This window comes from Hylaeus volcanicus, chromosome 6 (assembly GCF_026283585.1).
Source record: "Hylaeus volcanicus isolate JK05 chromosome 6, UHH_iyHylVolc1.0_haploid, whole genome shotgun sequence".
Taxonomy (NCBI): Eukaryota; Metazoa; Arthropoda; class Insecta; order Hymenoptera; family Colletidae; genus Hylaeus; species Hylaeus volcanicus.
In genome coordinates this window covers 18055562-18081501 of record NC_071981.1, presented here as the reverse complement: position 1 = coordinate 18081501, position 25940 = coordinate 18055562, and the positions used below count along the sequence as shown (strand labels likewise).

General features: G+C 39.8%; 1 protein-coding gene across 6 annotated transcripts in view; it reads left to right on the top strand.

Annotated features, from left to right (window-relative positions):
- The window catches only part of LOC128877874 (collagen alpha-2(IX) chain), a 236225-nt gene that overhangs the window by 43548 nt on the left and 166737 nt on the right, over positions 1 to 25940 (top strand). For all 6 annotated transcript variants that reach the window (XM_054125494.1, XM_054125495.1, XM_054125491.1 and 3 more), the window contains exons 3-4: positions 9698 to 9963; positions 10906 to 11181. In XM_054125494.1, the coding sequence (XP_053981469.1) occupies positions 9698 to 9963; positions 10906 to 11181 (542 nt within the window). The remainder of the gene's footprint in view (positions 1 to 9697; positions 9964 to 10905; positions 11182 to 25940) is intronic.

The window sequence follows — 25940 nt, the reverse complement described above, 5'->3', positions numbered from 1 at the left end:
TATCACTCGTTGTCGAAGGAACCCGCGAACAATGGTGGAACGTCGTGTGGGAAGTAATTGCGAGAATTTACCGAGCTTTTTCACATACCACTTGAGCACGCTCCATTTAATCGGCTTCCCGAATAACTTCCCTCGTTTCCGTGGTATCAGCTATCAAAGAACCATTTTTCGATGGAAAATTGGGTCAGGGTAATAACGAGGAAAGAACACTCGGGGGAAAGTATCCGTATTACACCTTAAATGGATCGTGGGGAACAATAATTGAAATCGAGGAGAAATCTATCCTTCGTTTCTAGACTTTGAGTATTGCGTCGGCGTCGGTGCATCGTGATACAATAATTGTCTGCAATCTACTTATAGTAAACTGATAGTATAGAAGATGTTTCATCTTTACCTTCTACAATGTTATAAACAATAAATGTCTTTGATTGTGTTAAAGTAGCTTCGATAATATACTACGTAATATACCGGTAGCAGTTTTGCTACTTTTAGAAGGTGAATTAGGGATACACATGTATCTATCAGGTTACACGAGAAGAATATTGAGTAATTTATTTTCCTGGCAGGCGGTGATTTAAAGACGCGATAAATTCTCGTCCAGGGCTGATTTTGCCAAAGCTTTTAGTATGTTCTGAGATACTGCAGGGATTCCGTGCTCGTTGTTTTTTTCTTCTACCAATGTATCTTAAGCCGGGAGTAGAGGAAGATTTTAAAACATATTACAAGGATGGATTGTGGGGAAACGATTCACCCTCGAATCTTATAAAAATTCTTAATTCGTTTAACTCTATATTCGTATAACTCTAATGGAAGTTTAAATGTTAGTCGATTGACTTTATTCGTTTAAAATTAGTAAAATATAAGCCGTTCATTGTACAAATCGATTAACTCGAACGGTTGATATAGTTGTAGACTCAACTACAATTCCACTAAATATAACAAATAACATAATATCCAGTAAAATTGAAACGTACATAATTCGCGAGTCTCGTAAAAGTTAGGGCGGTAACTCCGTCATCCTTTTTTCTCACGGACGAATCACGGTTTTCGCGAACTTTACGCCTGCCCCTTGAACGTCTTAATGCCACTTTAACCTCTGTCTCGTTAATTCAGAAATATATTTTCACCGCTATTCCCTCTCTTGGGGACGCGGGGAAGATAGTCGGAATATTACCGTGATGGTACAGCATGAAAGATCTTCTTTCCGGGATAATTACAACTTTGAAGACGGCTCTCCTTGAAACAACTTCTTCGTAAGTAGCTCTGAGCGGTGATGAGCTTTTAAATAACGATTAAAGCTAAATGCCACGGATAACATCGGTGTACCCGTGGTGATATTTCGTGCGTGACTGGGACGATATATGGCTGACTTACGTTAAATTACGCTGATGTCAGATTCGTTTATGTTTCGATCACTCGCAGTAACGTGTATCTCTAAAACAAAGATTAATATTCATCGCTTAAAATATTTTACTTGAAACTTGACAATCTTATGTCAGTCCAAGTACCGCTAGATTCTGTAATCAAGTTAATAAGAACGCCAGGCATCGCAGTCTCCAATCTCGGTTTCTAATTTACTTTAAACATTAACTTGCTCCGGTGACGAAGCTCGTCGGCGCGTCGCGAAATAAAGCTCTTTGTAGGTCCGCCGGAAGCCCGCATGAGCTTTGATTCTAGGGCGCGTTAAATCGCCGCTGACTCCCCAATTAACGTTGCGTCATCGTTTCCGTCGTCCGTCCGCTTGGAACCGTCGACGAACAATTAGCCAAACTTTCGCGGCAAATAAAACTTGCTCCCCAACGAAACTGCTTGCCGGGGTGAGGTGGGGGTGGGGGAGGGGTGTGTGTGTGTGTGTGGCAACCGCCTTCGATTTGTCTTACGATCATGGCGGGTCAAACTAACGCTCCAGGAGTCGATGGAAAGTTCAACCGCGGCTCGAGACCTACATTCGGTGCTTTTAGGGCTCCCTTAGAAAATTAATAGGTCCTAAGACTTGCCTAGGAAATTCTAGTGTAAACGCGAGTACACGTTTGAAAATGAAAGATTCTTCTATTATATGGAGGGTGAGAGATATTGATCGGCCACTTGCGGGAATCTACAGCCCCATTGTAGTTCTCTGGCGGTGGAGTTCTGTCCGGGAGGTGTCGCCATAATTAAAAGTCTTGAGAGGCTCTTATCGAGTGTCGGTGATTCGTCGATGCTCCGCTATACTATGAATAATTTATTTTTGCGAAGACCTTCTTTAGTTTAGCTTATAAAAATATTACGCAAATTAGATGGACACTTAAACCATGCTGTTTAACACTCGTTCCTTTACCTTTTCGGTATTAATAATAAATAAATAATAAATATAAATCAACTATAGATTCGAGAAATTAATAAAATTCATCGAAAAAGGCGAAGAGTAGTTTGGAAAACATATATTTAAAATCTAACAGCTTCGTTGATATTGATATCTCCCTTTGTACTTCTTTTACCAATTCGAGTGTTTTACCAGTTTGAATCTAGAGGCGGTAAATCCTTTGCTATGCTGGAGAGTAAAGTAGGTAGTGATTGTAACGAGCCAGACGAAGTTGCTAGGTAATCAAGCTGGCGCCATCTAACGGGAAAAGCCTGAACTGTCCAAGCTTGTAAAAACTCGTCGATGGATACAGGGAAAGCCCGCGTAAAATTCAGAAAGTGTGAAAAGTTTCCAACTCGATTCCCTTGGGTTAAAGCCACCCCAAGCCTTCCTCGTCGATTAGTCCTGCATTGTTGTCTTGTAAATTTCCCATCGTAACTTCGCGATCCTGTTCCCTCCACGACTCTTACAAGCATTTTAGAACTTTTTCTCAGCGTTTCGTGTATGCACTCTTGAATTTTTATTTTACTTCATTTATTATACGATTTATTTAATGTCTTGGTTGCACAGATTGGTGTCAAGGTATAATCGAACACAATGTCACTGTTGTTTGCAAATGTGAACGCAAACCGAATGTCCTTGACAATTTTTGGAAATGGTATTATTAGAAAAAGTTAATTAAACCACAGATTAATATGGATGCTTATTTATAAGAGGCTTGAATGAACGGAACCTCTACGGAGAGCTTTAACAAATCCTGCGTGCTCAAGAAACGTAGAACTCAAATTGAACGAGCACGACGATTTTTATGTATAAAAATTAATGTGAATACCACGTTAAAAATTCAATAATTTTACCACGGTGAATGGATGCAATTTTCCCACGCTCGAATACGACCGAATCGTCGCTCTATTATCTCGACAGGAGAGAGCGTTAATTATTTGCACCGGCAAAAACCACCGCAGACACGTGTGTCTCTGTTCATCTTTTTGGTTTCGCGCTCGTTTCTAGAACCACGGAACGCTCGATCGTCGACAACACGTGCACAGTTACGTTTTTACTCAGAGTCTGGGATAAAACGTGTGTTCCGAAACGTCCCTCGTATTCGATAATTGCAAGATAAATATCTTGTTCCTCGCTCAAGCGAGTGCTGCACGCGTCACGTTCGATGGCTCGCGTTAACGTGCTAACCAACGAGCGAGCAGCTGTTCAAATCGCTCTTCTTTCGATGCAGTTAGACGTTTGCCCGCTACGGAATTTTGTTTCATTTTTCACCATAGCAAACTTTGAGAATTTCAATAAAAATGCGAAATCAATACTTTCTTTTTAAAGGACTGGTATAGAGAAGAGAAAATACACCTCTTTCTACAAAAGAATCGTGGACACCAAACAATAGTCATTCAGAAATGAAATATCATCGCTGATGTATTTTTTCCATCTCTAAAAGTAGGCAAGTTATTTAGATGGTCAGTTTCAAATTCCTCGGTCTACTTACACCAAAGGGAAACGAAACTCCTTTCCTCGAGAGTAATTCCACATTCTTCTGCTTGTAGTCGAGCGGTTCCTTCCTTCAATCCCGCTTCAGTTCGCATTCATCTCAGTTAAATCGCCCAGTGGCGTTTTCCGTAACAGTACAAATGAACAACAGACGACAGCTCCGTGTTTCGTCGTGGCCGTGTTTTCCCTATACGTTACTTCGTCCCCGCGAAGTTCTGATGGGAAAATCCCACCTCCCCCCTCTCAGATCCTCTTTCGTGCGCCCTCCTCTCGAAATTTCCTCGGTGTGCCGCTACCGCGATTTTAATATTAAACAAGAGAAGGAAATCGCGACAAAGCGCAGCCACTCTTTTGCCGATCTTGGGATTCTTCGAATACGTACCGTTCGTCGTGCTCTGTTTAAAATGTCACAATGATATTACTCAGGAGAAATTCGCGCTTCGCGAAATTCGTCACGATGGGATTTTCAAACTTCCAGCCCCGCTGTTCGCGCGATTTTATCCCGGTGGAAAGTTTTATGGTTCCCTACAGCGCGGCCCGAAAAGAACAGCCGACTCTATTTCCAAACGAAATTAAAAATTTCGTGCGCACTTGAGATATTCAGGACGCAAAGTTTCTCCTGCGAGACTTCTCGATCCCCGTTTTTCGAGCGCTTTTCCACTCTTGGAAATCAAGGGATACCCTTTTGGAAATTGATATAAAATCGGGGAGAATTCATTGGGAATAAAGAGGAATCTTGTGAAATTTGTTGAAAGGGAGTCGTATTGAAATTGAGCGGGATCAGAAGTGTGAAGTTATGGAATTATTATACAGAGTGGCTCGAATAACTTCTGTTATCGTTGTTTAAATAGAATAATTTCTATTATAAAATCATTAAACATAGGTAGTCACTTGTCATTCTCTATTTTGAGACCTCATCAAGTACATCCAAATATTTTTAATCTGCCAAAACAAAATTTATCACGGTTAATACAAAAACCAGTATTGGAAAAAAGAACAACAATAAAAGTATAATAGAGAATATTAAAAAATACCGTATTTCCCACATCGACGAACCAACAGACCAGCAAATGAACTCGTGCAATCTTATTATTTAATTTCCAGCATATTATTCGCGTAACATAGTTTGAACTCGTTGACATGTTTCCATCGTGTCGAACGATTCGCATATCTCCTGTCGAATGACAACATTTTCATCACGCGTTCTCGTGCAACGCGTATTTTTTACGCGCAAGTGGCTAGTTCACTGATTGTAAAACATTCACTCGATAGCCATATTTCAGAGCGAAACCCGAAAAATATTTGTCAACATTATTATACGGATATCTAGCTCTATGTTCGTCGAAGTGGCCCACTTCTTGTTGGTTTTGAATTTTAACGATTTCCACAGCAATTTTTGAAAAAGAAAGAGAAAATTCGGTGTTTCTATGCTACCTCTTTCTATGCTACTCGTTCGCAGGCTACATCGATTAGATTATGGCTATCCTCGCAGCAACGATGTACGTAGGGACATTGGATCAAACTGCGCGTACCATTTATCTTCATTCTCCGCGTGCAGTCACTATTAATCGGTGATTTCGTATGCATTGTTTCCCACCAATCAATTTCCTTGCAAGTCACGACCACTCTAGACCCGGCAACACCAAAAAATTGTGCTCGAGCTGCTACCGAGTCTGGATATAAGAACCATCACATTTTAATTAACCAACCACAAAACATAGATAAATTAATATAGTGTATAGCGTTGGATAATTATATATCTACGCATTTTTTAATTCAAAATTAAAGCGAATCTCCTCAATCGACAACGAAAGCCCTAAAAATAATGTGCAGTGGCGAATCAGTAATCGAAGAACGGAAGGTCAATATTTGCGTTCGGTTACAACGAGTGTCCCTCGTCCTTTCACCTTTCACTTTGCATATATTTCGTCGATCGAATTAAAAGAGGCGTTAAATATAAGGCGATGAAAGATCAACTCGCTGGAAACTCGAGTCCCTCTTCTGAAAATTGCCAGAGCAACCACGACTCGTCCAGGAGGGAGGGAGAAACTTTGTCCCGCGAGAAGGCTTTGAAGAGTTCTTGCAACAGATAATACTAAACTTTCCTGTCTATTTCGAAATCGCCTTACCTGACGTTGATCGTTCCCGCATTATACACCTTTTTATTTCGGAAGTTTGCCTGCGGCGGAGTTACCTTGTCCGTGCTTCTCTTCGTTACCCAATTCTCTTGTTGGTAAGGCTATTGTTACTTTAAATTTTATGCGAATTCACTTAAACGGTTCGTTAGAAGGTTACAACACTTTCGCGACGACAAAACCGAGGGTGATAATTTATTGTTTACAGCGTTTGTTATCGTACATGCGATACGAAATATTTTTCTCGTTCATCCATCGTTGTCGAACATTCTCGTTCGCACTTACGAAATTATAGGGGTTGAAAGGCAACCCAATTTGTCGATCCTAACAAACGAATTACATTGCGAGAGTCAATCGAATTCGCTTCGCGGATTCGTATAAATACAGAAGAGGGTTTCGGTGAACCGAGAGCGGATTCGTCCCCAGAGAGAGTTCCGGAAACTTGCTGAAACAAAATGTTAGCTTCGTTGGAGCGAAACGTGACTTTTTCTCTTTTGTCGAAGCGGTAACTATAGCGTTTTTCATACGTCCACTCCTCGAACACACTTTTACCCCTTCTTTATGGCGCAATTGCAAAAGATATATTTTCGTGACTTCTTTCAGCGGATGTATAGCACTCTGTAGTTAACATCAGCGCTTTTTTGGGTTACTTCTAGCGTAAAAGTTTATCTGAGTGTAAATGAACAACATTTAAAATCTTGAACTCGTGTGTAAATGTGATATTTTATATTCGTATTTCAGGATAAAAGTAATCATTTAGATAGTTTCGTTTTGCATTTGTGGGAAACTATTTTTGAGGCTTTTGGCGGACGTCACTCATTATTAGGAAAAATACGTAAATAGAATTGACATTTACTATTTCAAGAATTTGATGGTTTCATACGACGGAATTACATTAAAATCTATTTATATATACAGGAAACATGAATAATTTCTTCCTTTTGTATAATTGGTATAATATACTGTATGGCAATATGGAATGATTGAAAATGTAATATAAAGATAACCTATATGTATTTTTTTCTTTAATTTTTGGTTCATTTCTCAACAATTTTATTGCAATTTCTGCGCGAAACGAAGATTCGTGTCAGGAGAATATGCACGCGAAAGAGTGGTTACCATCGATCACTCTTTACGCAGCCATTGAAGTCTCCAGCAACCCACATTCGTTGATGGGATCTGCCAAGCGTTAAAGTCTTCCCTTCCAAACTTCCCGCAGGTTTGTACCGTGTTGCAACTCGCGGAAAGAGCTTTGAAGGATGGGAATCGTATTTAGAATTCGAAACACCCTGTCACCCTCAAGTTTCAACCCTGTATTTAGGAAAAGAGAAGACAATGTTCGAACGCTGTCTTCGGATCGCTTCGATTGTATCAGGGAAATACGTCAATTCGAGAAGTGCTGTAAAGAAATTGGAGATTCCATCGAACTTAGTTTCAGTTAAATAGAAAACGACTGAAACGTAAAAGTGCATATCCATGAAATGTGTCTTTAATCATTTTATCAGGAAGTATGTGCTTAAATAAATAAACGAATTCTGCAGTAAAGGTAGCTTATTTAAAAGTGTTTTATAATTATTTTCATTCATAAACTCAATTATCTGATGCGATTTTTTAATTTTTAAAAAACTTGTCACTATGTATTTATTAATAACGTGGTTCCTACTGTTGAAACGTGTATAGTATTGCTGGAACCATCTGGATTCGATGGAATATCTTTTGAAAGACTATATCAAGGAATGTACATATATAGCGCCGGAAGTAATCGAACGAAGTATAAATATCTACGCACGAAGAAAAATGGACGTGCATAGACCGCAGAAACGATAATAGGCGTACAATTCTTAATGCGATTTACTGCACGGTTCATATTTCGACAATAAATATCGATTATCGAAGCGGGCTTTCAGCTGTGGTGAACCGCAGTATATTGAGTGTCTAGAATCTATGTGATGCATGGTGTGCGAAATGGAGTCGTGATATATTAAAGAAATATGATCATAATCACCTGTCAGCCGGCACGTTATACTAATGGGAAATGCCTAAAATGAATATAACGTGAAATTCGCTAATATTTCTCAGGCGTTCGAGTATTAGGATCTCATAATACACTTATTAAATCCTTCGCTGTCGGAACGAAAAAAACCAAATCTTCAGAGTATAATTCTACTTAATAATTCAGAGATGTCGGTAGGAAGGCGATGTTCGAAGGCGTTAGCCATTTCACGATTTTTCGTGCCCCGAATTGTTACCAGTCAGGCGTGGGGCGGCCTTATCAAGATTTCGTTCGCTAATCCTGCTCAGCTTTCAGAGTCTGTACGCATCGAAATAATTAAAGTTCTCGCTTCGAGTTTGAATTACTTTCCCCCCTTCCACATTTTTCCTCCGTTTCGCGCTCCGACTCCGTTCTGTTTTCAACCGTGTCCTTAATTAACTATAGTCTCGTTGGGAGCGCGCATACGCGACCAGTTTCGCAGGCGATCACGTTAAAATAATATTCACGGTTTACCACGCGGAATGATAGTTATCCAAGCTGATATACATATACGGCGTCGAACTAAATTTCAACAATTTGCATCAAACGGGAGACACAAGCGACTTGTATAAAGCGAACGTGTTTATCGGACTCTTTGTTACAAGAAAAAAAATGCTTTCGTGAAAATGAAGTAACTCTAAATGAGGTAATTCGCATCTGTATGAAAATGAAAAGACTTTTGATGACATTCGGCCAACATACAGCATTTTATATTTTAAAATGTAGTTGAGTTTCGAAAAAAATAACTTTTAATACTTTTCTTCCTTAAACGAGAGATTTAAAATGTATTAAATTCTTCTCTAGGAGGTCCACCAGAAATTTTTCTCGCAGGGGTGAAGTTTGAGAGTCCCTGGTGGTAGACTATTTGCACAGAAAATTTTGATACTCGAAAGGAAATTGCTTCATTCGGATCTCAAGAACATGCCGTTTACTTTCAGCGTTTGTACTTTTGCAAGATACCTCTTGCCGTTTCATATCGCTACGTGGCGAAGTCTTGTTCAACAACCTAATTCACTCGTGCTAATTATTCATCGCCATGTAATCCGCCCTGAAAAAGTAATGAAATTTTCGTTCCCCCCTTCTCGTTGAGCGAATCGTTCGCGAAGGAGTTTCAAGGAAAAAAATTTCTAATTATATTCGAAACTATACTTTTTTCCGAAACTTGTTCACTCTCACGATGTTGATCTAAAATCGTCTTAATGGAAAGAGTTTTATACACTTTGAAGCTTAAAGCTGAACTTTTAGCCTTCTTTTACTTACGAGAATCTGTAATTTTCTGGGATGGCTTGGCAAATACATAGAAGTAAGGAAAAACGAAAAGAGCAGCTCGCTTTTATGAAAGCGGATACCAGCCCGTGGCACTTTAACTTAAACTTCAAATTTGAGAAATCTGTGTTCGGTAGATGTACGCCATACGTCATGCATTTGTGGTCGTTGAAACACAAGTTCATTATTTTATTTGAATGTAGTAATGTAGGTTTTACTGTAATTATTTTTATATATATTAGTATTTTATAATATAGTATTATATTATATTAAACTACGTAATATTAATTATGTACTCAAGTTACAATATTTGACACCTTTCTTCGATAAGTCGAATAACGTATGTGTTGCAGGCTCCGATAACAGCCTGTCTTCTTGAAAAAGAGAAATTTTCTAACCACCTTCTCTCGCACCTTTATGTTCCAGAACTGGTCTATGATTTACTCCAGGCGTCCGTGGCATCGACAGACGACAATAATTTGTACATCGACGACGGTCTCGATGGATTTCCGGCTTTTGGTTTCCGGCCTGGCTCCGAAGTTAAACAACCTTATCGATTATATCTCCCGGAAAAATTGCCAGCCGAGTTTACTCTGGTGGCAACTTTCAAGCCAACGTCCTCCAGAACCAGTTATCTGTTTGCAGTTCTCAATCCCTTCGAAACCGTGGTGCAATTAGGCATTCGAATTTCGGTGAGTACAATTCAATCCTGAACGGTTCAGTAATCACAGAATAATTGTAAAATCTCGTTAAAAATCGCACGTTAACTGTAAATCTGATTCAACCAATACTCGCCTTGGTTGGTTTTAATTATTTATTTTATCGATCGCACGTACTTGACATGGTTTCATGAAACAATTCCTGTACAAAAATTCGTGATTCAATATTAACTGATAATTTCACCTTAAACGTGTTAAACGAACGTGACGTATTTTCTCGTACGGCTTTCCGTCAACTCCCGTGCATCCTGACCCCACGAGGAAGCTTCGTCGCGGTTCCCGCGGAAAAAAGTGAACGACAGGGACTTGAATATAAAGCCAATCAGAAAGTCGACGAAAATCTCCAAGTACAATCGGTCGATTTATAAGGAATGGGCTCCGACTGCACCGATAGACTTTTAAGTCGGCGCTTCCCATTGGCGAAGACAGGGTGGTGGGAGGGCATTTCCTCGTGTTTCCCAATCCCTTCGAGGCCGTTGTTGCAGCTCTGGAGTCTTCAAATTTCTTTGAGATCTTTCACGTTCCTCGTGGCACCGTTTCCACGGGTAATACGACGTCTACGTGTTCTGCAGCAGAAGCAGCAGCCCGGTTTCGACGTTTCGATAGGACACGATCCCCGCGAGAATCGATAACGCCGTGCCGCGGGAAAACAGCTCGACTTTCGAATCCCTCGGTAGTTTCGTTGAGAACCACCCCTTCCCTCGGATAATTTCGACGGCGAGTCGGATTGCTTGTTATTGGATGAGAAATTTTCCAACCTCGGGAATCGGAGATTGCGGGGATCATTTTGGGAATTTGGGGACGAATTAGCCTCTCTACCGCGTGTACTTTTTATTCCATTTCTTCAAACTTGTTCATAAAATAGAATATATATTCAAATCTTTTACGTTAAATGTTTCATGTTTTCCATCACAGGATGGACCAGGAACCAACCAAAACGTCTCCCTGATATACACCAACTCCGATCAGCATTCTCATTCGGACGAAGTGGTCAAATTCACAGTCCCAAAGTTGTCGAAGAAATGGTCCAAGATCGTCATCAGAGTTGCCATCAACGAGGTCACTCTATATTTAAACTGCCATGAAATGGCCAAACAGAGGGTGACCAGAATTCCTTTGGAATTGGTGTTTGACACCGCCAGCACGCTCTACATCGCTCAAGCAGGTCCACATATTCAAGAGAAATACGACGTGAGTACATATATGTAATTCTACCGCTTTCCATTGAGGCGAACCTAATCAATGAAACGGGGCTGAAGGAGAGTGGATCAGTCTCGACTTTCGAATCCAGAATTAAGCTACAGGTATTAGTCGGTAATCGAATCATTATTTGAATAATTTATTCAGCCAATGCGGTGTGAATTTCATTTCACTAATGACAATTACAATCTTCCATAGCACTTACATAAACATACTCCTCTAATTCCAACGTTATTTTCCAATCACAAATAATGTATCAATTATAATAAAGGAAAAGGTTCGAGTCCTGTTTGGATTAAGTCCTAACCATAAAATGAAGTCAAGCTGATTCCATTTCTCTTCAACTGTCACTTTCGTCTCACCATAGAACGTTTCTATTGAAACTCCATAAAAGTAACAATCACCTCAAAGGGTGATCGAATCGGAACATGCCTCCTGGCGCCTTGTCGAGGCTTCTAAAAGAGACGAAAATGATGGGTTAAACGTTTCAGCACCGTTTTCATTTCGAACCTACTACTACAACTTGCTTCACGAGTCTCGTCGAGCCGAAGAGATTGGCGAACGACCGCGGATAAGCCTCGAAACGCAATGGTCACAGAAACGTGAGTAGGAAATCTCGATAGGGCTGTATCCTGAAGAATATCCTTTATCAATTTAATACCACACAGATTCGCGTGGCAAAATACTCTAAGATGTACCTTCAAACGAATTGTACGGTATTGCTTCAAGGTAAGTGAATTAGGGAAGAGGGACAGGGAATAGGAAATCCTATATTGGAATCCTTTATGTCATCCTCAAAGGATCACCGTAGTCATTGTTCTTCTGTGAGAACTGTTTGAGATGTTCAAAGGGATCTTTAGCGAGATCATTTATAGAATTGAAAGATCTACCTTCTGAGCTTTGTATAGAATGATGTTTTCAACGACATTTTATTTTGATGTCTATTTCAAGATTTAGAATGCTTGGAGATAAATTATATTTAGCATTTCCTGATTAAGAGCGACAATTTTTATTCTGGATTCAAATAAATTATTTGTTACTGACGTTAATAGCTCGAGAACACGAATAGTTACAACTTGAGGTGTACAAGTATTGCTAAAACGCGGTAACTTCAGAACATTTATTATTGCACTCTATTTGTGATTTGAATAGCAGGGTGTACGAGGCATCGATTTCCCAGCTAATTATTTCAACTCGATATTTAACGATAATTAGTTCCCATACTGATTTACTCTGATTTTCCGTGTGCTGCATACACACCTCGTAACGCAGAATAGAGTGATTTAGTTCGGCCCTTTGGTAATTGGCCACTGACGATAATTGTTGCAATATGGCGCACTGCAACATTTCGTTATAATTATGCATATAGTATTGCACTATTACCCAGCGTCGAGAAATTATACTATTAATATCGCCTGATTTATTTGGGAAAATACCGTGACAGATTTGCATATTTTCCATTATTCTTACGAAACTATTAAATTATTATCATTCAATTTGAAATGCTTTAATAGTCGAAACATAGCAAATTTAAAAAATAGTACATCTTTGAGTGTGTATCATCGTCTTATTTAATGCATATCCTTGCTCGAATCGGCATTCGTTCTGATTCGCTGGAGCGATAAAAATATTTTGACTCGTTCGACGTTCCAGCGTCCTTTTGAAATCGAGGACAATCGGTCGGAACGATTAATCGGCTATTTAATTCGTGTTCCCGTGGTTTATGTGGAATTCAGACGCACCTGAGCCAGACAGAATTTGATTGACAATTTATTTTCCAAACCGCTGATTCCGCGTTGTTTCAAAGGGTGACAAAAAAAATAATGAAAATGAAATTTCACTTGGCTCGTTGGAAATGAACGGTGCTTTCCCCGTTTAGGGCGTCCTTTACACGTGGAATAAAGGAAAGCTTCAACGAGAAACGCCTCGATTTGTAACCACATCTGCTTCTGTTAAACCGTTTGTTTCGTACGAATAAATAAATCCAAGACCCAAGGTGTAGTTTATTTGAATAGATGAAATTCTTGGTGTTCTTTTTTCTTCTCATTTTATTACCAAGTTCTACTAAACAGTGCCTATGATTTGACAAGAATTTCGATCGAAAGATATGCATTCTGAAATTCAAGTTAGGTATTCTTACCTCTTATTAGAATATCCACAGTTAAAGGAAGAAGAATTCTTTTAAAAGGAACTCTAGACTAAAAGAAGAGAAAAATCCAGACACGCGTTAATTAACGCTGTTTGTTTTTACCCCTTATCAACCACTTTCATTATTACCTTCTATTACGTACATACCGTGAAAGACATTGTTGTTTTCCAAGAAGTCAAGCTCTTCTCAGGGAGCTCACACACACCCCATCGAGTAGTTACGTTCCGTCTGATAACGGGATTCCTGAGGGACGTTCTTATCGAGTGTCCGCCGCTATTTCCATCTGACAGTCTCTCTTCACCGCCTGCACCCTCCTCTTACCTGACTTTTTCATGCCGTCCGCGGATAACGACACCTGAAGGAAACTTCCCTCGTTGCGGCCAATTCGCGAATCCCTGCTTTTTCCTCCTCGAACTTGGCATTGTTTTCTCTTCCGTTGTTCCTCCTCCCCCTCTTCTCGTTGTTTCGCACGCTCTGGACCGAAACTAATCTCTATAAATCGCCAGATGCCTGTTTCCTTCGCTTTCTCGCGAGTACGCGTTTATCGTCGATGTTGGGGTATTGAAAATTTATGAGGAACAGGGTTATTAGCTGATAAAACGTTTATACCCGTGTATCGTGGATTTATCGTGGCAAATTTCGTGGCTCAAGTTTCGCAGAGGAAAATGTCTTCGGATGTTATCGCGAACGTTCGAGTGGCGAATCCGGCGTGGGGAATACATAAATTTGGTTAGCTTGATTACGAATCCGTTCGACTGTGAATTATTCGTTGCGAGGCTTGATCGGAGAACGTTGTAATGGTGCTTTAATTTAATTCAGACAAATTCCTTCGATAAGTATCGCTGAATATTTCCCTTTACTTTGCACCGTTATAAAACGTGAACAGATCGTGAATATAAGTAGAAATTTTGTAATCGAGACTAAATAGTTTCTGAGAATCGTATCGAGATCACGATCGTCGAGCTTTCTAACAAATAAAGCAGGAATTCTCGATTTCCTGAAGAAACATAATCTTCCCTTCAGTTACCCGATACACGTTATCGAGTAACACATGACAAGGCATAAAGGCTGCTTCGAACAATTTAAAAATCGAGCGTGAAAGCTCGACGCCACGAAAGAACGAGATCCGAGGAGAGAGATTTGACCCGAGAACAATTTGTCGTTTATCTACCTGTGTCGTCGAGCGCTTCTCGATCTCGTACCTTTTCTGTCTTTCGCGATTACTTTTCTTCCCAGGAGTGTTCTCCGGTGCTTGAATTTCTCTGTATTTTCCTATCGCTCCCCGTCTCGCATTGTTTTGCCTGGAATAAGTTCGTTCGATCGATACAAATTCATTTAATACTTCGCGCGACGACCAATCGGATGCGATTCGTTTGGGCAAATGTGTTCGATATTCATAGGAAAATATTACGAAGCGGAATGTTAAATATTTAAATGGTCTCAGATATCCGAGACGCTCAAATGTTTTCCGATTCATATTTTTAAGTTTTAGTAGAGTGCACTTCATTTCATTCTAAAGGAGACAGAAAATTGATACAGAATAATTCTTTGGAGTGAAAGTAACTAATTAATTAACGCAGGGCTTAATCGGGTTTACTTTGACGGAAAATTAATGAAAATTAATGTTCCTTTTATCGTGTGCGTCGCATTTCTAGTATTTGTCGCTCACTTTTGACCTACAAACATCACCAGCAGTTTCAGAGGTGTGTGTTAACATTTCGTCGGCGTTTGACCTATAAAACTCGTAAATATATTATACGCGCCACTGTTCGTCAAAGAAATCATTTAACTAATTTTTCTTTTGGTTAAACGGTTTCGTAAATCCAACACAACTTAAAAAATGGGATGTTAATTCGTGAGTTATAATTCTCGGCAGATGTTGGTTTCTTTCGAAAATTTTAGAGATTGGAGTATATTATAAAACTATAATTTTCACATTGCACATTTCCATTTCAATCGAAATTCGAACTCACCGGAATGTCGTCTATGAATCCAAATTTGTAGAAAGTTTGTACACGCGGAGGACGCCTGGCGAATGCATGGCGTATAATTATTTTACCACGAAGCCTGCTGGACTTTTCAATTTACGCGGGGATCTGCATAAAAAGGTCGTAAGTTAGGTAAGAATGCAGCGGCCGCGTCGCTTCCGCTCGCATTTTACACTCCTGCGGTTACGTTTACAGCGGCATTATAATGCCTCCGTCGTTGGTTTCATCGTGTTTCAAAGATAATGCAGCCTCAGTCTCCAGATGCATAGGGATCTAATCCGTATTTTACATAACTTATTAATGTGACTCTTATACGCGATGGGCGCAAGATAACCAGGGTGCTTCTTGTGGCATTATGGCAGCGCTGATGCGGAAACGCGCGTAGATTGTAGCAAAGTGAGCTGCATGTTGCATAGTCAATTTCGAAAACAACCTTGCAAATAGGAAAAATCAGTCACCAAAATTTATGTCCCTGTTTCTAAAGATCCCAAAACAAGGGTACTAAAAATACATAATCGGATTGAAGTCATTAGTCAGGGTAGCGAGGGGTTAAAAGCAGCAACCAACAGTCCTGCCGTAGCGAAAATCATGCCCTTTCTCGAAATGAAACGCCTTGGCGCGGTACTTTCCATTTTCGTTTAGAAAATTCTCATTTCCCTGATGTCAGTCTAATACTCGAAGTCTAAAGTCGACGATATCAAGCTGGAGAGAGAAAAAAGAAACAAAAAATAAACTGAACGTAGCTTGCGAGAATCCCTGGATAAGGATAGCCCGTAGGGCTTCATTCGCGAGCCGAGAGGGTATCCGTACTATTCTCGAGGATCGTAAGGATATATAACTCGAGGAATGTAACGAGGACGAAGTGGATGCGCAACGTGCACCAAGCCATAAGCCAGAATGTGGAATGTGCCATCAGCATCACGGGGTGGAGCAAGGTAAAAGCACCGATGGGCTACTCAAAGAAGCAAAGTGTTTCGATATCGGTGGGTCCGTCGTCAGAGGACCCTAAGCAGCGTACTGTTCGTCAAATGGGTACATTGGTTGCAACGTCCATTGCTGAGCATAACAATGGCTGCGCCCGTGTTGGACTGCTAGGCTATTTTAGAAATTCGGTTACTAATTTATTTGAATTGCTTCCGATGACGGGTCCCTCGATTGGCAGCCTATCTATTATGAACATATCGGATGAATAGTTAACGTGGAAATGTCTGAGTCGTGCTAAAATGGGTAACAATTTCATTCTATGGGAGGTTTTATGCCTTGATGTGATTTACCTTTCCTTTCTTTTTTGTATTTTTTAAGGTTTTTATCTAACTAATATGGAAACACTTTGGAATCCATTGCACTATCTCCTCGTTGATATATGCATCTTATAAAGTATATTTAAAGTAAACGTTACTAACTGTTAGAATGAATTAACTCATGAAATTTAATCGTGGCTCTTCTTTCTTATTGAATTATTGATTCGTGCCGTACTCGCTTCTTTCAAATTCACATGTAAAAAAGTAGAAAATTCTCGGTTGAAAGTAGAAACCTGCCGATGTTTCGCGAACTATCTGTCGTCTCTTCTCAAACTTTATCGCTTGAATTGATTTTACGGACGCTATTGGATCGGAGACGTGATATATTCCTTTTTTTTTTTAAACATCTATGCCAGTGGATCTATACGTCCCAAAAAGTCTATTTCAGTAACGAATGAATATATGCCATTTATAGAGCACCATTTCTCATTAAAAATGGCGCTATTCACAATGATGACCCGTAGTGACCTGAACCGAAAATTTAGAACAGATTTTCATTATTACACGTGTCTTTCATTTATTCACTTCGGAATCATTTGACAAATTGAAACATACAAAAACGGGGCACGAAGTTTGTTTTGCATTTTCGAAATCATGTAACTAAATAACAAGAATTCATTGCGACGAAAATAACCAGTACGATTAGAAATAACTTTGATAAATTCGATTAAGGTTCGATGAAATGTGTCACACGAGTAAAGTTTCTGAAACTTTAAAGTTCGAAACTTGTATTACGCCTTTAATCAATTATTCCTGCACTTTTATATTCTTCTATCATACCAGCGAAACGTTCACGACTGTCCAAGTTTTCCTCTCATTTGGCTATTCTAGCTTCTTTCGTAAAATTTCGCGCACAGACTTCCACAATGGCAAAATCCCTCGTCGATGTCTCGAGCGGTGTCAGCAGCATTGAGTCCAATAATTATACCCATTGCGCCCATGATCCGCAATAGACTGCTGAGGCCTTCGTTAATAATGCAGGCAGCAATGCACGCGACGATTTCGATGGCTTAAATCTTAGGCACTGTCTTCCAAACAAATGTTTTCTATCTATCCTCGCATTCCGATGTTTATTATCCTGTTATATTCCCAATGATTATACAATCTGAACGATATATCATTTTTCATTTTTTTAAAGCAAGTTTTGCCTCGATGCATCGAGCCCTTTAATGAATGAGTTCGAAGGGTAGATTAATCATGGTTATTACGATGTAACGCGTTCACGCTCGTGGGTTACGAGTCTTTACGGTTCCTTTCTTCCCTCGTTGTTCTCCGTATCTGCGTTTCTTTAACGAGAGCCATTACAGACCGGGTAATAGGCGTCGAGACGCAGAGATTGCTTCGTTATGTGAAATTAGCCATTTAAAAGCAGCCCTTCCCGACGAGACCCGTGCGCCCTTCGTTATTTTACAAAACGATAGCACGAGAAACAAAACATTACCTAAAATAATAATATTTTCTTCTCTAAAATAATTCTATTTTCTTAACAATGTCCTATTATCACGTTACAATTTACTTCACCGACGCATACGTCGTGCAAACTATATATATTCTTCTTTCAATTAAAATATTCAAATACACGACATGTTCCATCATTCTGTCTGATACTGTATATCCAGCAGAACGAATTTCTTCATTTTGTTCAGCGACGAGAACGGAAGCACGTTTCGCGCGTTCTTCGAACGAATCAACCAGTCGAAATTGAATTTTTTCCCCGTCGTCGTCACGATAAAAGCATCCCAGCGACGTTGCGTGAACTCGTAGTTTTTTCCTTTATCATTTTTTTTCCCGCCATCCTTCTTTCGTTCGCGGGCATCGTTTACCAGACGAGTACAAAGTGCACCGCCACGAAACTAATAATCCCATCAGATGTGATAACGGTCCGCGAGATGTTCCGCGGTTCGCGATTAAAAGTTTCGAATAACCATGGCTCAATTTAATTTACGCGGGGTTTCTTTGTTCCGTTGAAGCGTAAGCACCGCGATTGTGTCGCTCGTTCTCCAATGAGCGTCGTTACGCCTTTAACGGGGGCGTCTGGACTCCGTGATTACGTTCTCGGATAAAATTAGAGATTTAGCTGCCTACTTCTCCATGCGTCTTCGTCGCTTTCTGGGACACGCGGTGCTGTACGGCAATCTGCGCTCTTAAATTTCCTCTGTTTGATCGCTTATCCTGAGCGAGAGTAATCGCACACGTTAAAGAATCCTAAGTAGCTTTCTTCGTTGGAAGTTTCGAGAGAGGACGAATAGTTGTAGCCTGGACGAAATGCTTCTGTAGTTTGCGCACGCATTCGAAGGGAATAATTAGTTTTTGACCCATCGCTTGAAAAGCATTCAATTATTTCATTGAAAAACGTGTAAACTGGCGCTCGCAACGAATTCAATTCTGCACGAGTGGAATTTGATTTATGATGGAATAATATAAAAGAATAAAACTTGCCGGTGAATAGGTTTTTGTTTGTTGCTTCTTAGATGAACGAGCCTGTATATAGTACTGCTACGTGGTGTATATATAGCATAGAAATTACTTTAGTGCATGAAATTAGCTGTTTAGAAGCAACCTCTTCACGCCTACAAAAGCTTCTCTTCGCACGGAAATACAAATTGCAATGTGCTTCCCGGAAATTATCATTCCAATTTTCTCTCTCTTCTGAAACCACCATCCACGTTCGTTTCCTTTGAATTCCTGTTTATTTTCATTCCCTTCGATCGAGTCTTTTCGTTTCCATTCGTGTCGGAAACGTTCAACCATTTTAGCTTCTCGTTTTTTTATTAAATAGCACACGTGAATTCGTTCCCATCGTCGAGATGTTTTGCGTTTATTGTATTCTATATCGAACGCTAAAATTGTTATAGACATTCCAAAATATAAAACCAGATTTGTGATCATCAAAAAGTCTAAAAATCCGAAGGAAGACTAATTATTCGATTAATTAATTCAAGTTTGTCACGCCTTGAGTATTGCCTGCGACAGCAGGAAGTCTATTGTTCTTTTAAGCTACGAATCCCTGAACATTCCGATTACTTCCCGGTAATATTTCATTTGAAATGAGGATTTACGGTTTCCCCTTCGTTGATACAAAATAAAAGCGCGAATGTAACCTGCGATATTGTTAAGAAGACCATAAATAATTTAAATAAATGAAAGGATTAGCGAAGCAGAATAAATCCAGTACAAGGTTCCATTAATTATCATCTCTGGAATCGCAGAAACCGCCCCCGAAGACGCCCCCTGTGTATTTTTATTCTGCGCTGTTTTCCGAGTTATCTCGAAAGAGGGAAAAGGAGGGTGGAAAAGCGAAAAAAACATGAGACCGTCAAGCTCCGCTTTTCTCTTTGGCAAGCTCATTTAAATACTAATGGATGTGGATTATTTCCTTGCTTTTGCCCTTTGCTTATTCATTCTAATTTTCTCTTTGACTTCCATTCGTCATTTTAACCACTTTCCCAACTTCCCTCTTACAATTCACCTACATTTCTTTACTTCGATATCAATTCGCTTCTATTATCGAGGGTAATTAATCGCTTATTTGTAACTTCTGTATTTTTTCAGGCTCTTTCGAATTTTGTTGCTACATTAATTTTTATTTATTCTCGCTACACACGAAGATCATCTGTTTCCCCAATGTTCCATCCTTTCCTGACTCTGCTGCTTTTTTATTTTATTGTCAGTATAATTTACTTTAAACTTTATATTTTTCTTCTTCACAGTCCGCTCCTCAGTTCTCGTCTATTTAACGTGGGGTTCTCTTGCACTTCTGTGTAACCATAACTCTTTTCCGTATTGTTTCAATTTCCTTCTTCCTGCTTTATTCTCATAACCACCGTTTGGAACCACCGTTTCTCTTTTATTAATTTTATTACTCTTTACCAGCTTTTTTCGCTTTTCTTCTCCAGATATGGCACAGTACTTTCCCAGTATATCTTGGAATTTTTTTATGGTTCATGTATCTCTATTATTCCATGGTTCGACTTTTTTCCAAAATGCACTGGGGAATGCATTTTCAAAAAATGACCGATTATTTTTCATTCACACGAATTTATTAAAAAAAAACTCACTTTATAGAGCTTATTGGCAAAAAGTACCATAAAGTTTTATTTTAAAAAATACATTCACCGTTTTTTCGAAGCCAGCAGTCGAGGAAACACGCATCCGCGCTTCTCCGATTCACCGTATGTGTGGAAACTTTTTGATTATTTTTAAGTGGTTGAAATTGTTGTCGGCTCGAAGTACGCGTTCAGCCTGCAAACGCATTTAAAGCGGGAATAATTCGTTTTTGATGTAACAGTTGAAAAGCATTTCGTTATATCGAAGATTGAAAGGGGGTATTGAAAAATTGCGTGAAATGAAACCGGTAACGAATTAAATTCTACACGCGTGCATTTTGATTCATTGAAACAAACCCCTTGCCTCATATCGTATAACTAAGTGTGTTCAATTTTCAGCTGCTATCGTCATTTGGTGACAGGGATTGCATTTCTGCAGTCTTGTTATTGCGACTTTTATTATTTATATCAAATATTCTATTTGATATTTCCTTTCTAACGGTAAATGGAAATGAAGTCTATTTGTTAACCGACTTCGAAAATGAGAAGGTTACTCAATTCGTCGTGTACTTTTTTTTCATATAAAATGTAGTTTTAATTTTCATTAATAATTAAATATCTCGCAATGTAGACAGGACATCGTAACTACTTGTTACGCAATGAAGAGTATCCTCGTAACACGAGGTATTGTCTCTGTTCGTGGCTAGTATATTTGTCAAAAAACAGTCGGTTAATGGAGTGTGTGGAAAGTTTTCGGAGCCACAGGAATTCTTGATGTTCCGTGACACCGTTTCAGATGCGTTCTATATTTCATTCTCGTCTGGACCTTCGTCTTCTTTCTCGATTTTCCAACGTTCCACGAGACCTCTCGGTCAACTTGTCTCGAGCACGCGACGACGGCCCGTGTTGTTCCGTCGGACGTACTGTAAATGGATTATCGATTCCGAATAAATTCCGTCGACCTCGGGCGTCCCTCGATCACGGCCGTCCTCTTACCTCGATCGTCCTGGCGCGATGTCGCTCGAGGACTCTTTTTGGGCTTCCGCCGGAATGCCGCTCTTTCCCCTTTATTTAAAGACTAGGAACTGGATTACGTGACGACCGAGTCGAGTGCTATCGAATCGAACACGTTACTCGGTCGAGCAATTATTCTGAACGATTGTTCGATCAAGCATTTATATATTTTAACCGAATCCCCGTTTAAGGTAATTCCTCCGTGTTTGAAAAGGCACTGAACTGAAGTTAAGTTCTGATACACTCATATTGGAAACGTAAAACTTCCTATTTATTTCTTTTCCTTTTGAATTGTAATAAATACAATTATATAATAAACGGAGTCAGTGGTAACAATGTTGTCAGTCGTTTACAGAAGTGATTTCACACGAGTGCGCCTCCCTCAGCACCGACGTTGCTGAGACGAAAACTCAAAATCTGATAGCCGAAATTTGACGACCAATAACGATTCCGTCGAATCAGCAGTTCCATTCGAGTTTTAATTAAAACGGCCGGATATGGTTGGATTATAAAACATTAAAACTTTTTTATTAGAGGAGGCCGTTTCTCCGTGAAAGTGGCGATAGTCGATCGGGACCGTTGAGTCTACGGGAATCCAAGATAAATTTCATCGGTCGCAGCTGACATTTGAGTTCCGAGCACGGGGCAAACAGAAAACTTTCCTCTCTTGGACCCGGGAAAGTTTCTGGAAAATCTTGAGGAAACGCGGTAAACCGTAAACGATGCGAAAGTAATTAGCTGGGTATTTACGAATTTAACGCCGTGCCTTCATTCCGGAAAAGGAGGAAGGAAATGGGGTAAGAGTGGAAGAGAGAGAGAGTGAAAGAGAGAGGGATGGCGAAACGGGTTGGGGGTGAGAGAGTTCGTGGGACGTCCTTCTAAGGTTGCTATCGAGCTCCAGGTTGAAGAGTTAATTAAGGAAGTGAAATAAAAAGAAATATTTCGATAAAATGGTCGGACACGTTCTTCTCCAGCACTTGGAGGTCTATAGCGTTCATAATGCATGACTTTCCGAAGTTTCAATTTGTTTCAAACCTTCGAGTCTGTTAACATTGGTTAAAGTATCATCGAACTTTCTCCGTATTTAATAATTGATTACTTCATTTAGTTTGAGTAGAAAGATGAAAGGCTCTTTAGATTGGGTTTGTTTTTAATGAAAATTTCCTTTGTATTTGAAATGTATATTAAGTTTAAACTTCAATTTGCAATTCAATTATCTTCACTTATACCACTTATACTACATTTATTTACCGTTTATATGTAATTTAGTGAAGCTTCAATTTGCGGTAATGTATTTTATATAAACGATGAAACAATTTACAAAAATATTATTTGTTTTTGACTGTTATTGTTGAATATTATTTATTACGATACATTCGTGAATACTAGCAGTTTAACAGTTTTACGAGCTGGTACAGTTCATCGCGTATTTCCAGATCAGTTCGTTAACTTTTTATTAAAGTGAGAATTTACGTAAGTACTCGGTGAGCTGATCTAATTAAAAAAAATCACCAGAAAATTTAGGTACCTCGGCGATCGTTAACAATCCCGAAATTCCTCGTGGGGTTTATTCCCTGAAACAATTTCCCTTGCAAACTATCATCGTCATTCTACTAGTTCCCGCGCATCGCGAATTCTACGACGGAATTTCAATTAACAAGGTTAATCGAAATAGAACTGAGTCGGTTAAATTGAAAGCTATTAAATAATTGAAATTTCTACGGTAAATATGGGTCACGGTTACCTTGTTAAATCGCTGCGTTCATTCGACTAGAGTAAAATGCATTTTTGTCGGAGAAATTTGATATTTAAGTGAACTTGCACCCCGATAAATTCATTTTAGTGTACAAATTATTAGTTTATTACGGGTGATATCGCAGAAATATTAGGAAACATCGTTTGCTTAGCTGCGATAAATTCGAATAAAACAGCCACGAGTCGAAGGGAATAAAAGAGATTGAAATAGTTTTACTTAGCGTTTGTACGAATACAGAACAATTTTCGAAATAAAGCTAAACATGCTCTGTGTGCGCTATTGTTTCATGATTAAAATAGCATTGCGGTTGGTGTATCAGGTTACCACGGAACTGTTGCCGAAAGCTCGTCTGTTCGCAGTAAGCAAATTGCTTCAAAAAGAATTCCCTTAGCCTTTGCTGCGTTGCAGTGTAAAATTTTATTGAGAGTATGAAAGGATCAAACGATACTCGAATAAAATTATTCAAGATTTCCTGAAGATTTTCTGAAAGATAAACGTGTTTGTTAAATTTCTAAATCGAAAATGTAAGATATAACGTTCGATCATTTGCCATAGTTTACAATTAATTACTTCTTGATAGCTCGATAATGTCATCTCGATGTGTACACATTAATGATTAATATTAACGACTGCCATGTAATCAAAGAGGATATTTGACCATTATTAAATAATTGGCAACTTTGATGTTCGATCTACGCGTATAATTTATTCTAATTCCGTGTGTCGTGTTCCAGCGATATTATTTTTATTACTACTGCAGAAATTAATTCCCTTTCGGGTGTCGTTCCTCAATTGCAAACGTGTATAATTTCATAATTGGAGGTACTAGTTGATCGCAGTTAACTTTAAACACCCAAGTGTACCACCCTTCATAGAATCGTTCTATTACACGTGTAACCGTGTAAGATGTATCTCCCTCGCTGTTTCACGGTTTGGTATGCACAACAGGTATTTATATTTAACCGTAATTCAGGCGGGTAAGCAGAGCGTCGGCCCTCTCCAGCGTCGTTGCGTATTCGCGAGCAATCAGGCGGATCCCGTCGAAAATGCAAAGCTCGACCGACGAGTCCACGAGTTCGTCGATTGGCACTCGCTCCCGCAATCGCGGGGACTGATTAAAATGCGATCGCAGCGGCTCCTCTCGCCCCGCACCTCGATTAGCATAAACAAATTCTTCTCCGCTCGCCTCCGCTCTTTTTTTTTTTCGTTCGCTTTCGTCGCGACGCTTTCGACGCTGCGTGTTTGCACGCTGGCGCCCTCCCCTCCGTCTCTCACCCCATTGGCACGGTGTAATCGTCGGTCGGTTGTTTGCCATGGAAAAACAACCAGCGACAATTAACTGCCCGATGAAATTAATTTATTAAAACGACCGAACCCCAAACCCCGTTATTCCCGTCACGTTTTATCGCGTTTAACTCGCTTCAACCCTCCGCATCCCGGGCCCCTCTCTCGTCGCTGGTTGTTCCCAGCTCTCCCTTTTCGATGCTGTTATTTTCAGTATCGCATTTTTGACTGAAACGCGCGCGATTGAATTTGAAGAGACGCCCCGCGCGATCCGTTTCATCGACACGAATCACGCGTCCGCGGCGAATCGTTGATACTCCCGTAATTCCACTCTCAGTTGGAAAATGAAACCCCGACGTCGTTCAGTTCGGCTTTCAACGAAGAGTCGAAGGGCTCGTGGAAATGTTAACCGATGAGATTTCTGCGCAATTCTTTTTTGGTGAGGGGAAGGGGGGAATATTTTTGGGAATAAGCAACTTCTTCGTATATTTTGTTTAGATCGGAACTGATAACCAAAATGTAAAGTTAAAATTTTATCTCTTCTCTATTACGAGTAGAGCTGTATCGCACTGCATCATACCATTATCTCGTCGCATCGCGTGATCTGCAAATAGCTTGAAAGTGAAAACGCGTTTGTTACCTCAAGTTTCCACTATATTCGAGGCTACTTTTGTCCCCTCGTCTTTTCCTCCCTCAGTTTTCCGTTTCAGGAGCAGGTCACCTTCAGCAACCCGCGCGATATCCGGTCGTGGTTTATTGGACAATAAATGTGTGAGCACATAAACGAAATGCGATGCCTGCGACGCGCCAAGTTATTAAGGAAACGTGCAGCTCGTACCGCGCTAAGGCGCCTTTCTACCATTTTCCGGGGTGACTTTCCGTAATCCAGGATCGTACCTCTGGCAAATGCCCCCGCAGAACTAACTGAATAATGCTGCGTTTAAAATGCTCATACGTCTTCTTTACTAATTTTCTTCTTGGTTCCTAGGATTTAAAATTGCAGTAACTTAAAACGATTTTATGTTTATCATTTATTTTTTGCTTTAATTATTCTGGATATTCTCTTTCGTTGACGATCACCAGGAGAAGCTGTAATAATTGGAAATTATGACTTACTATTAATATTATTAAAGGGATGCCTAACTTCTCAGTACTCCCGTCCCCTCAGCTCCTCTTCCGGGGTGCTTGTGATTCTCAGCATTCTATAGTATG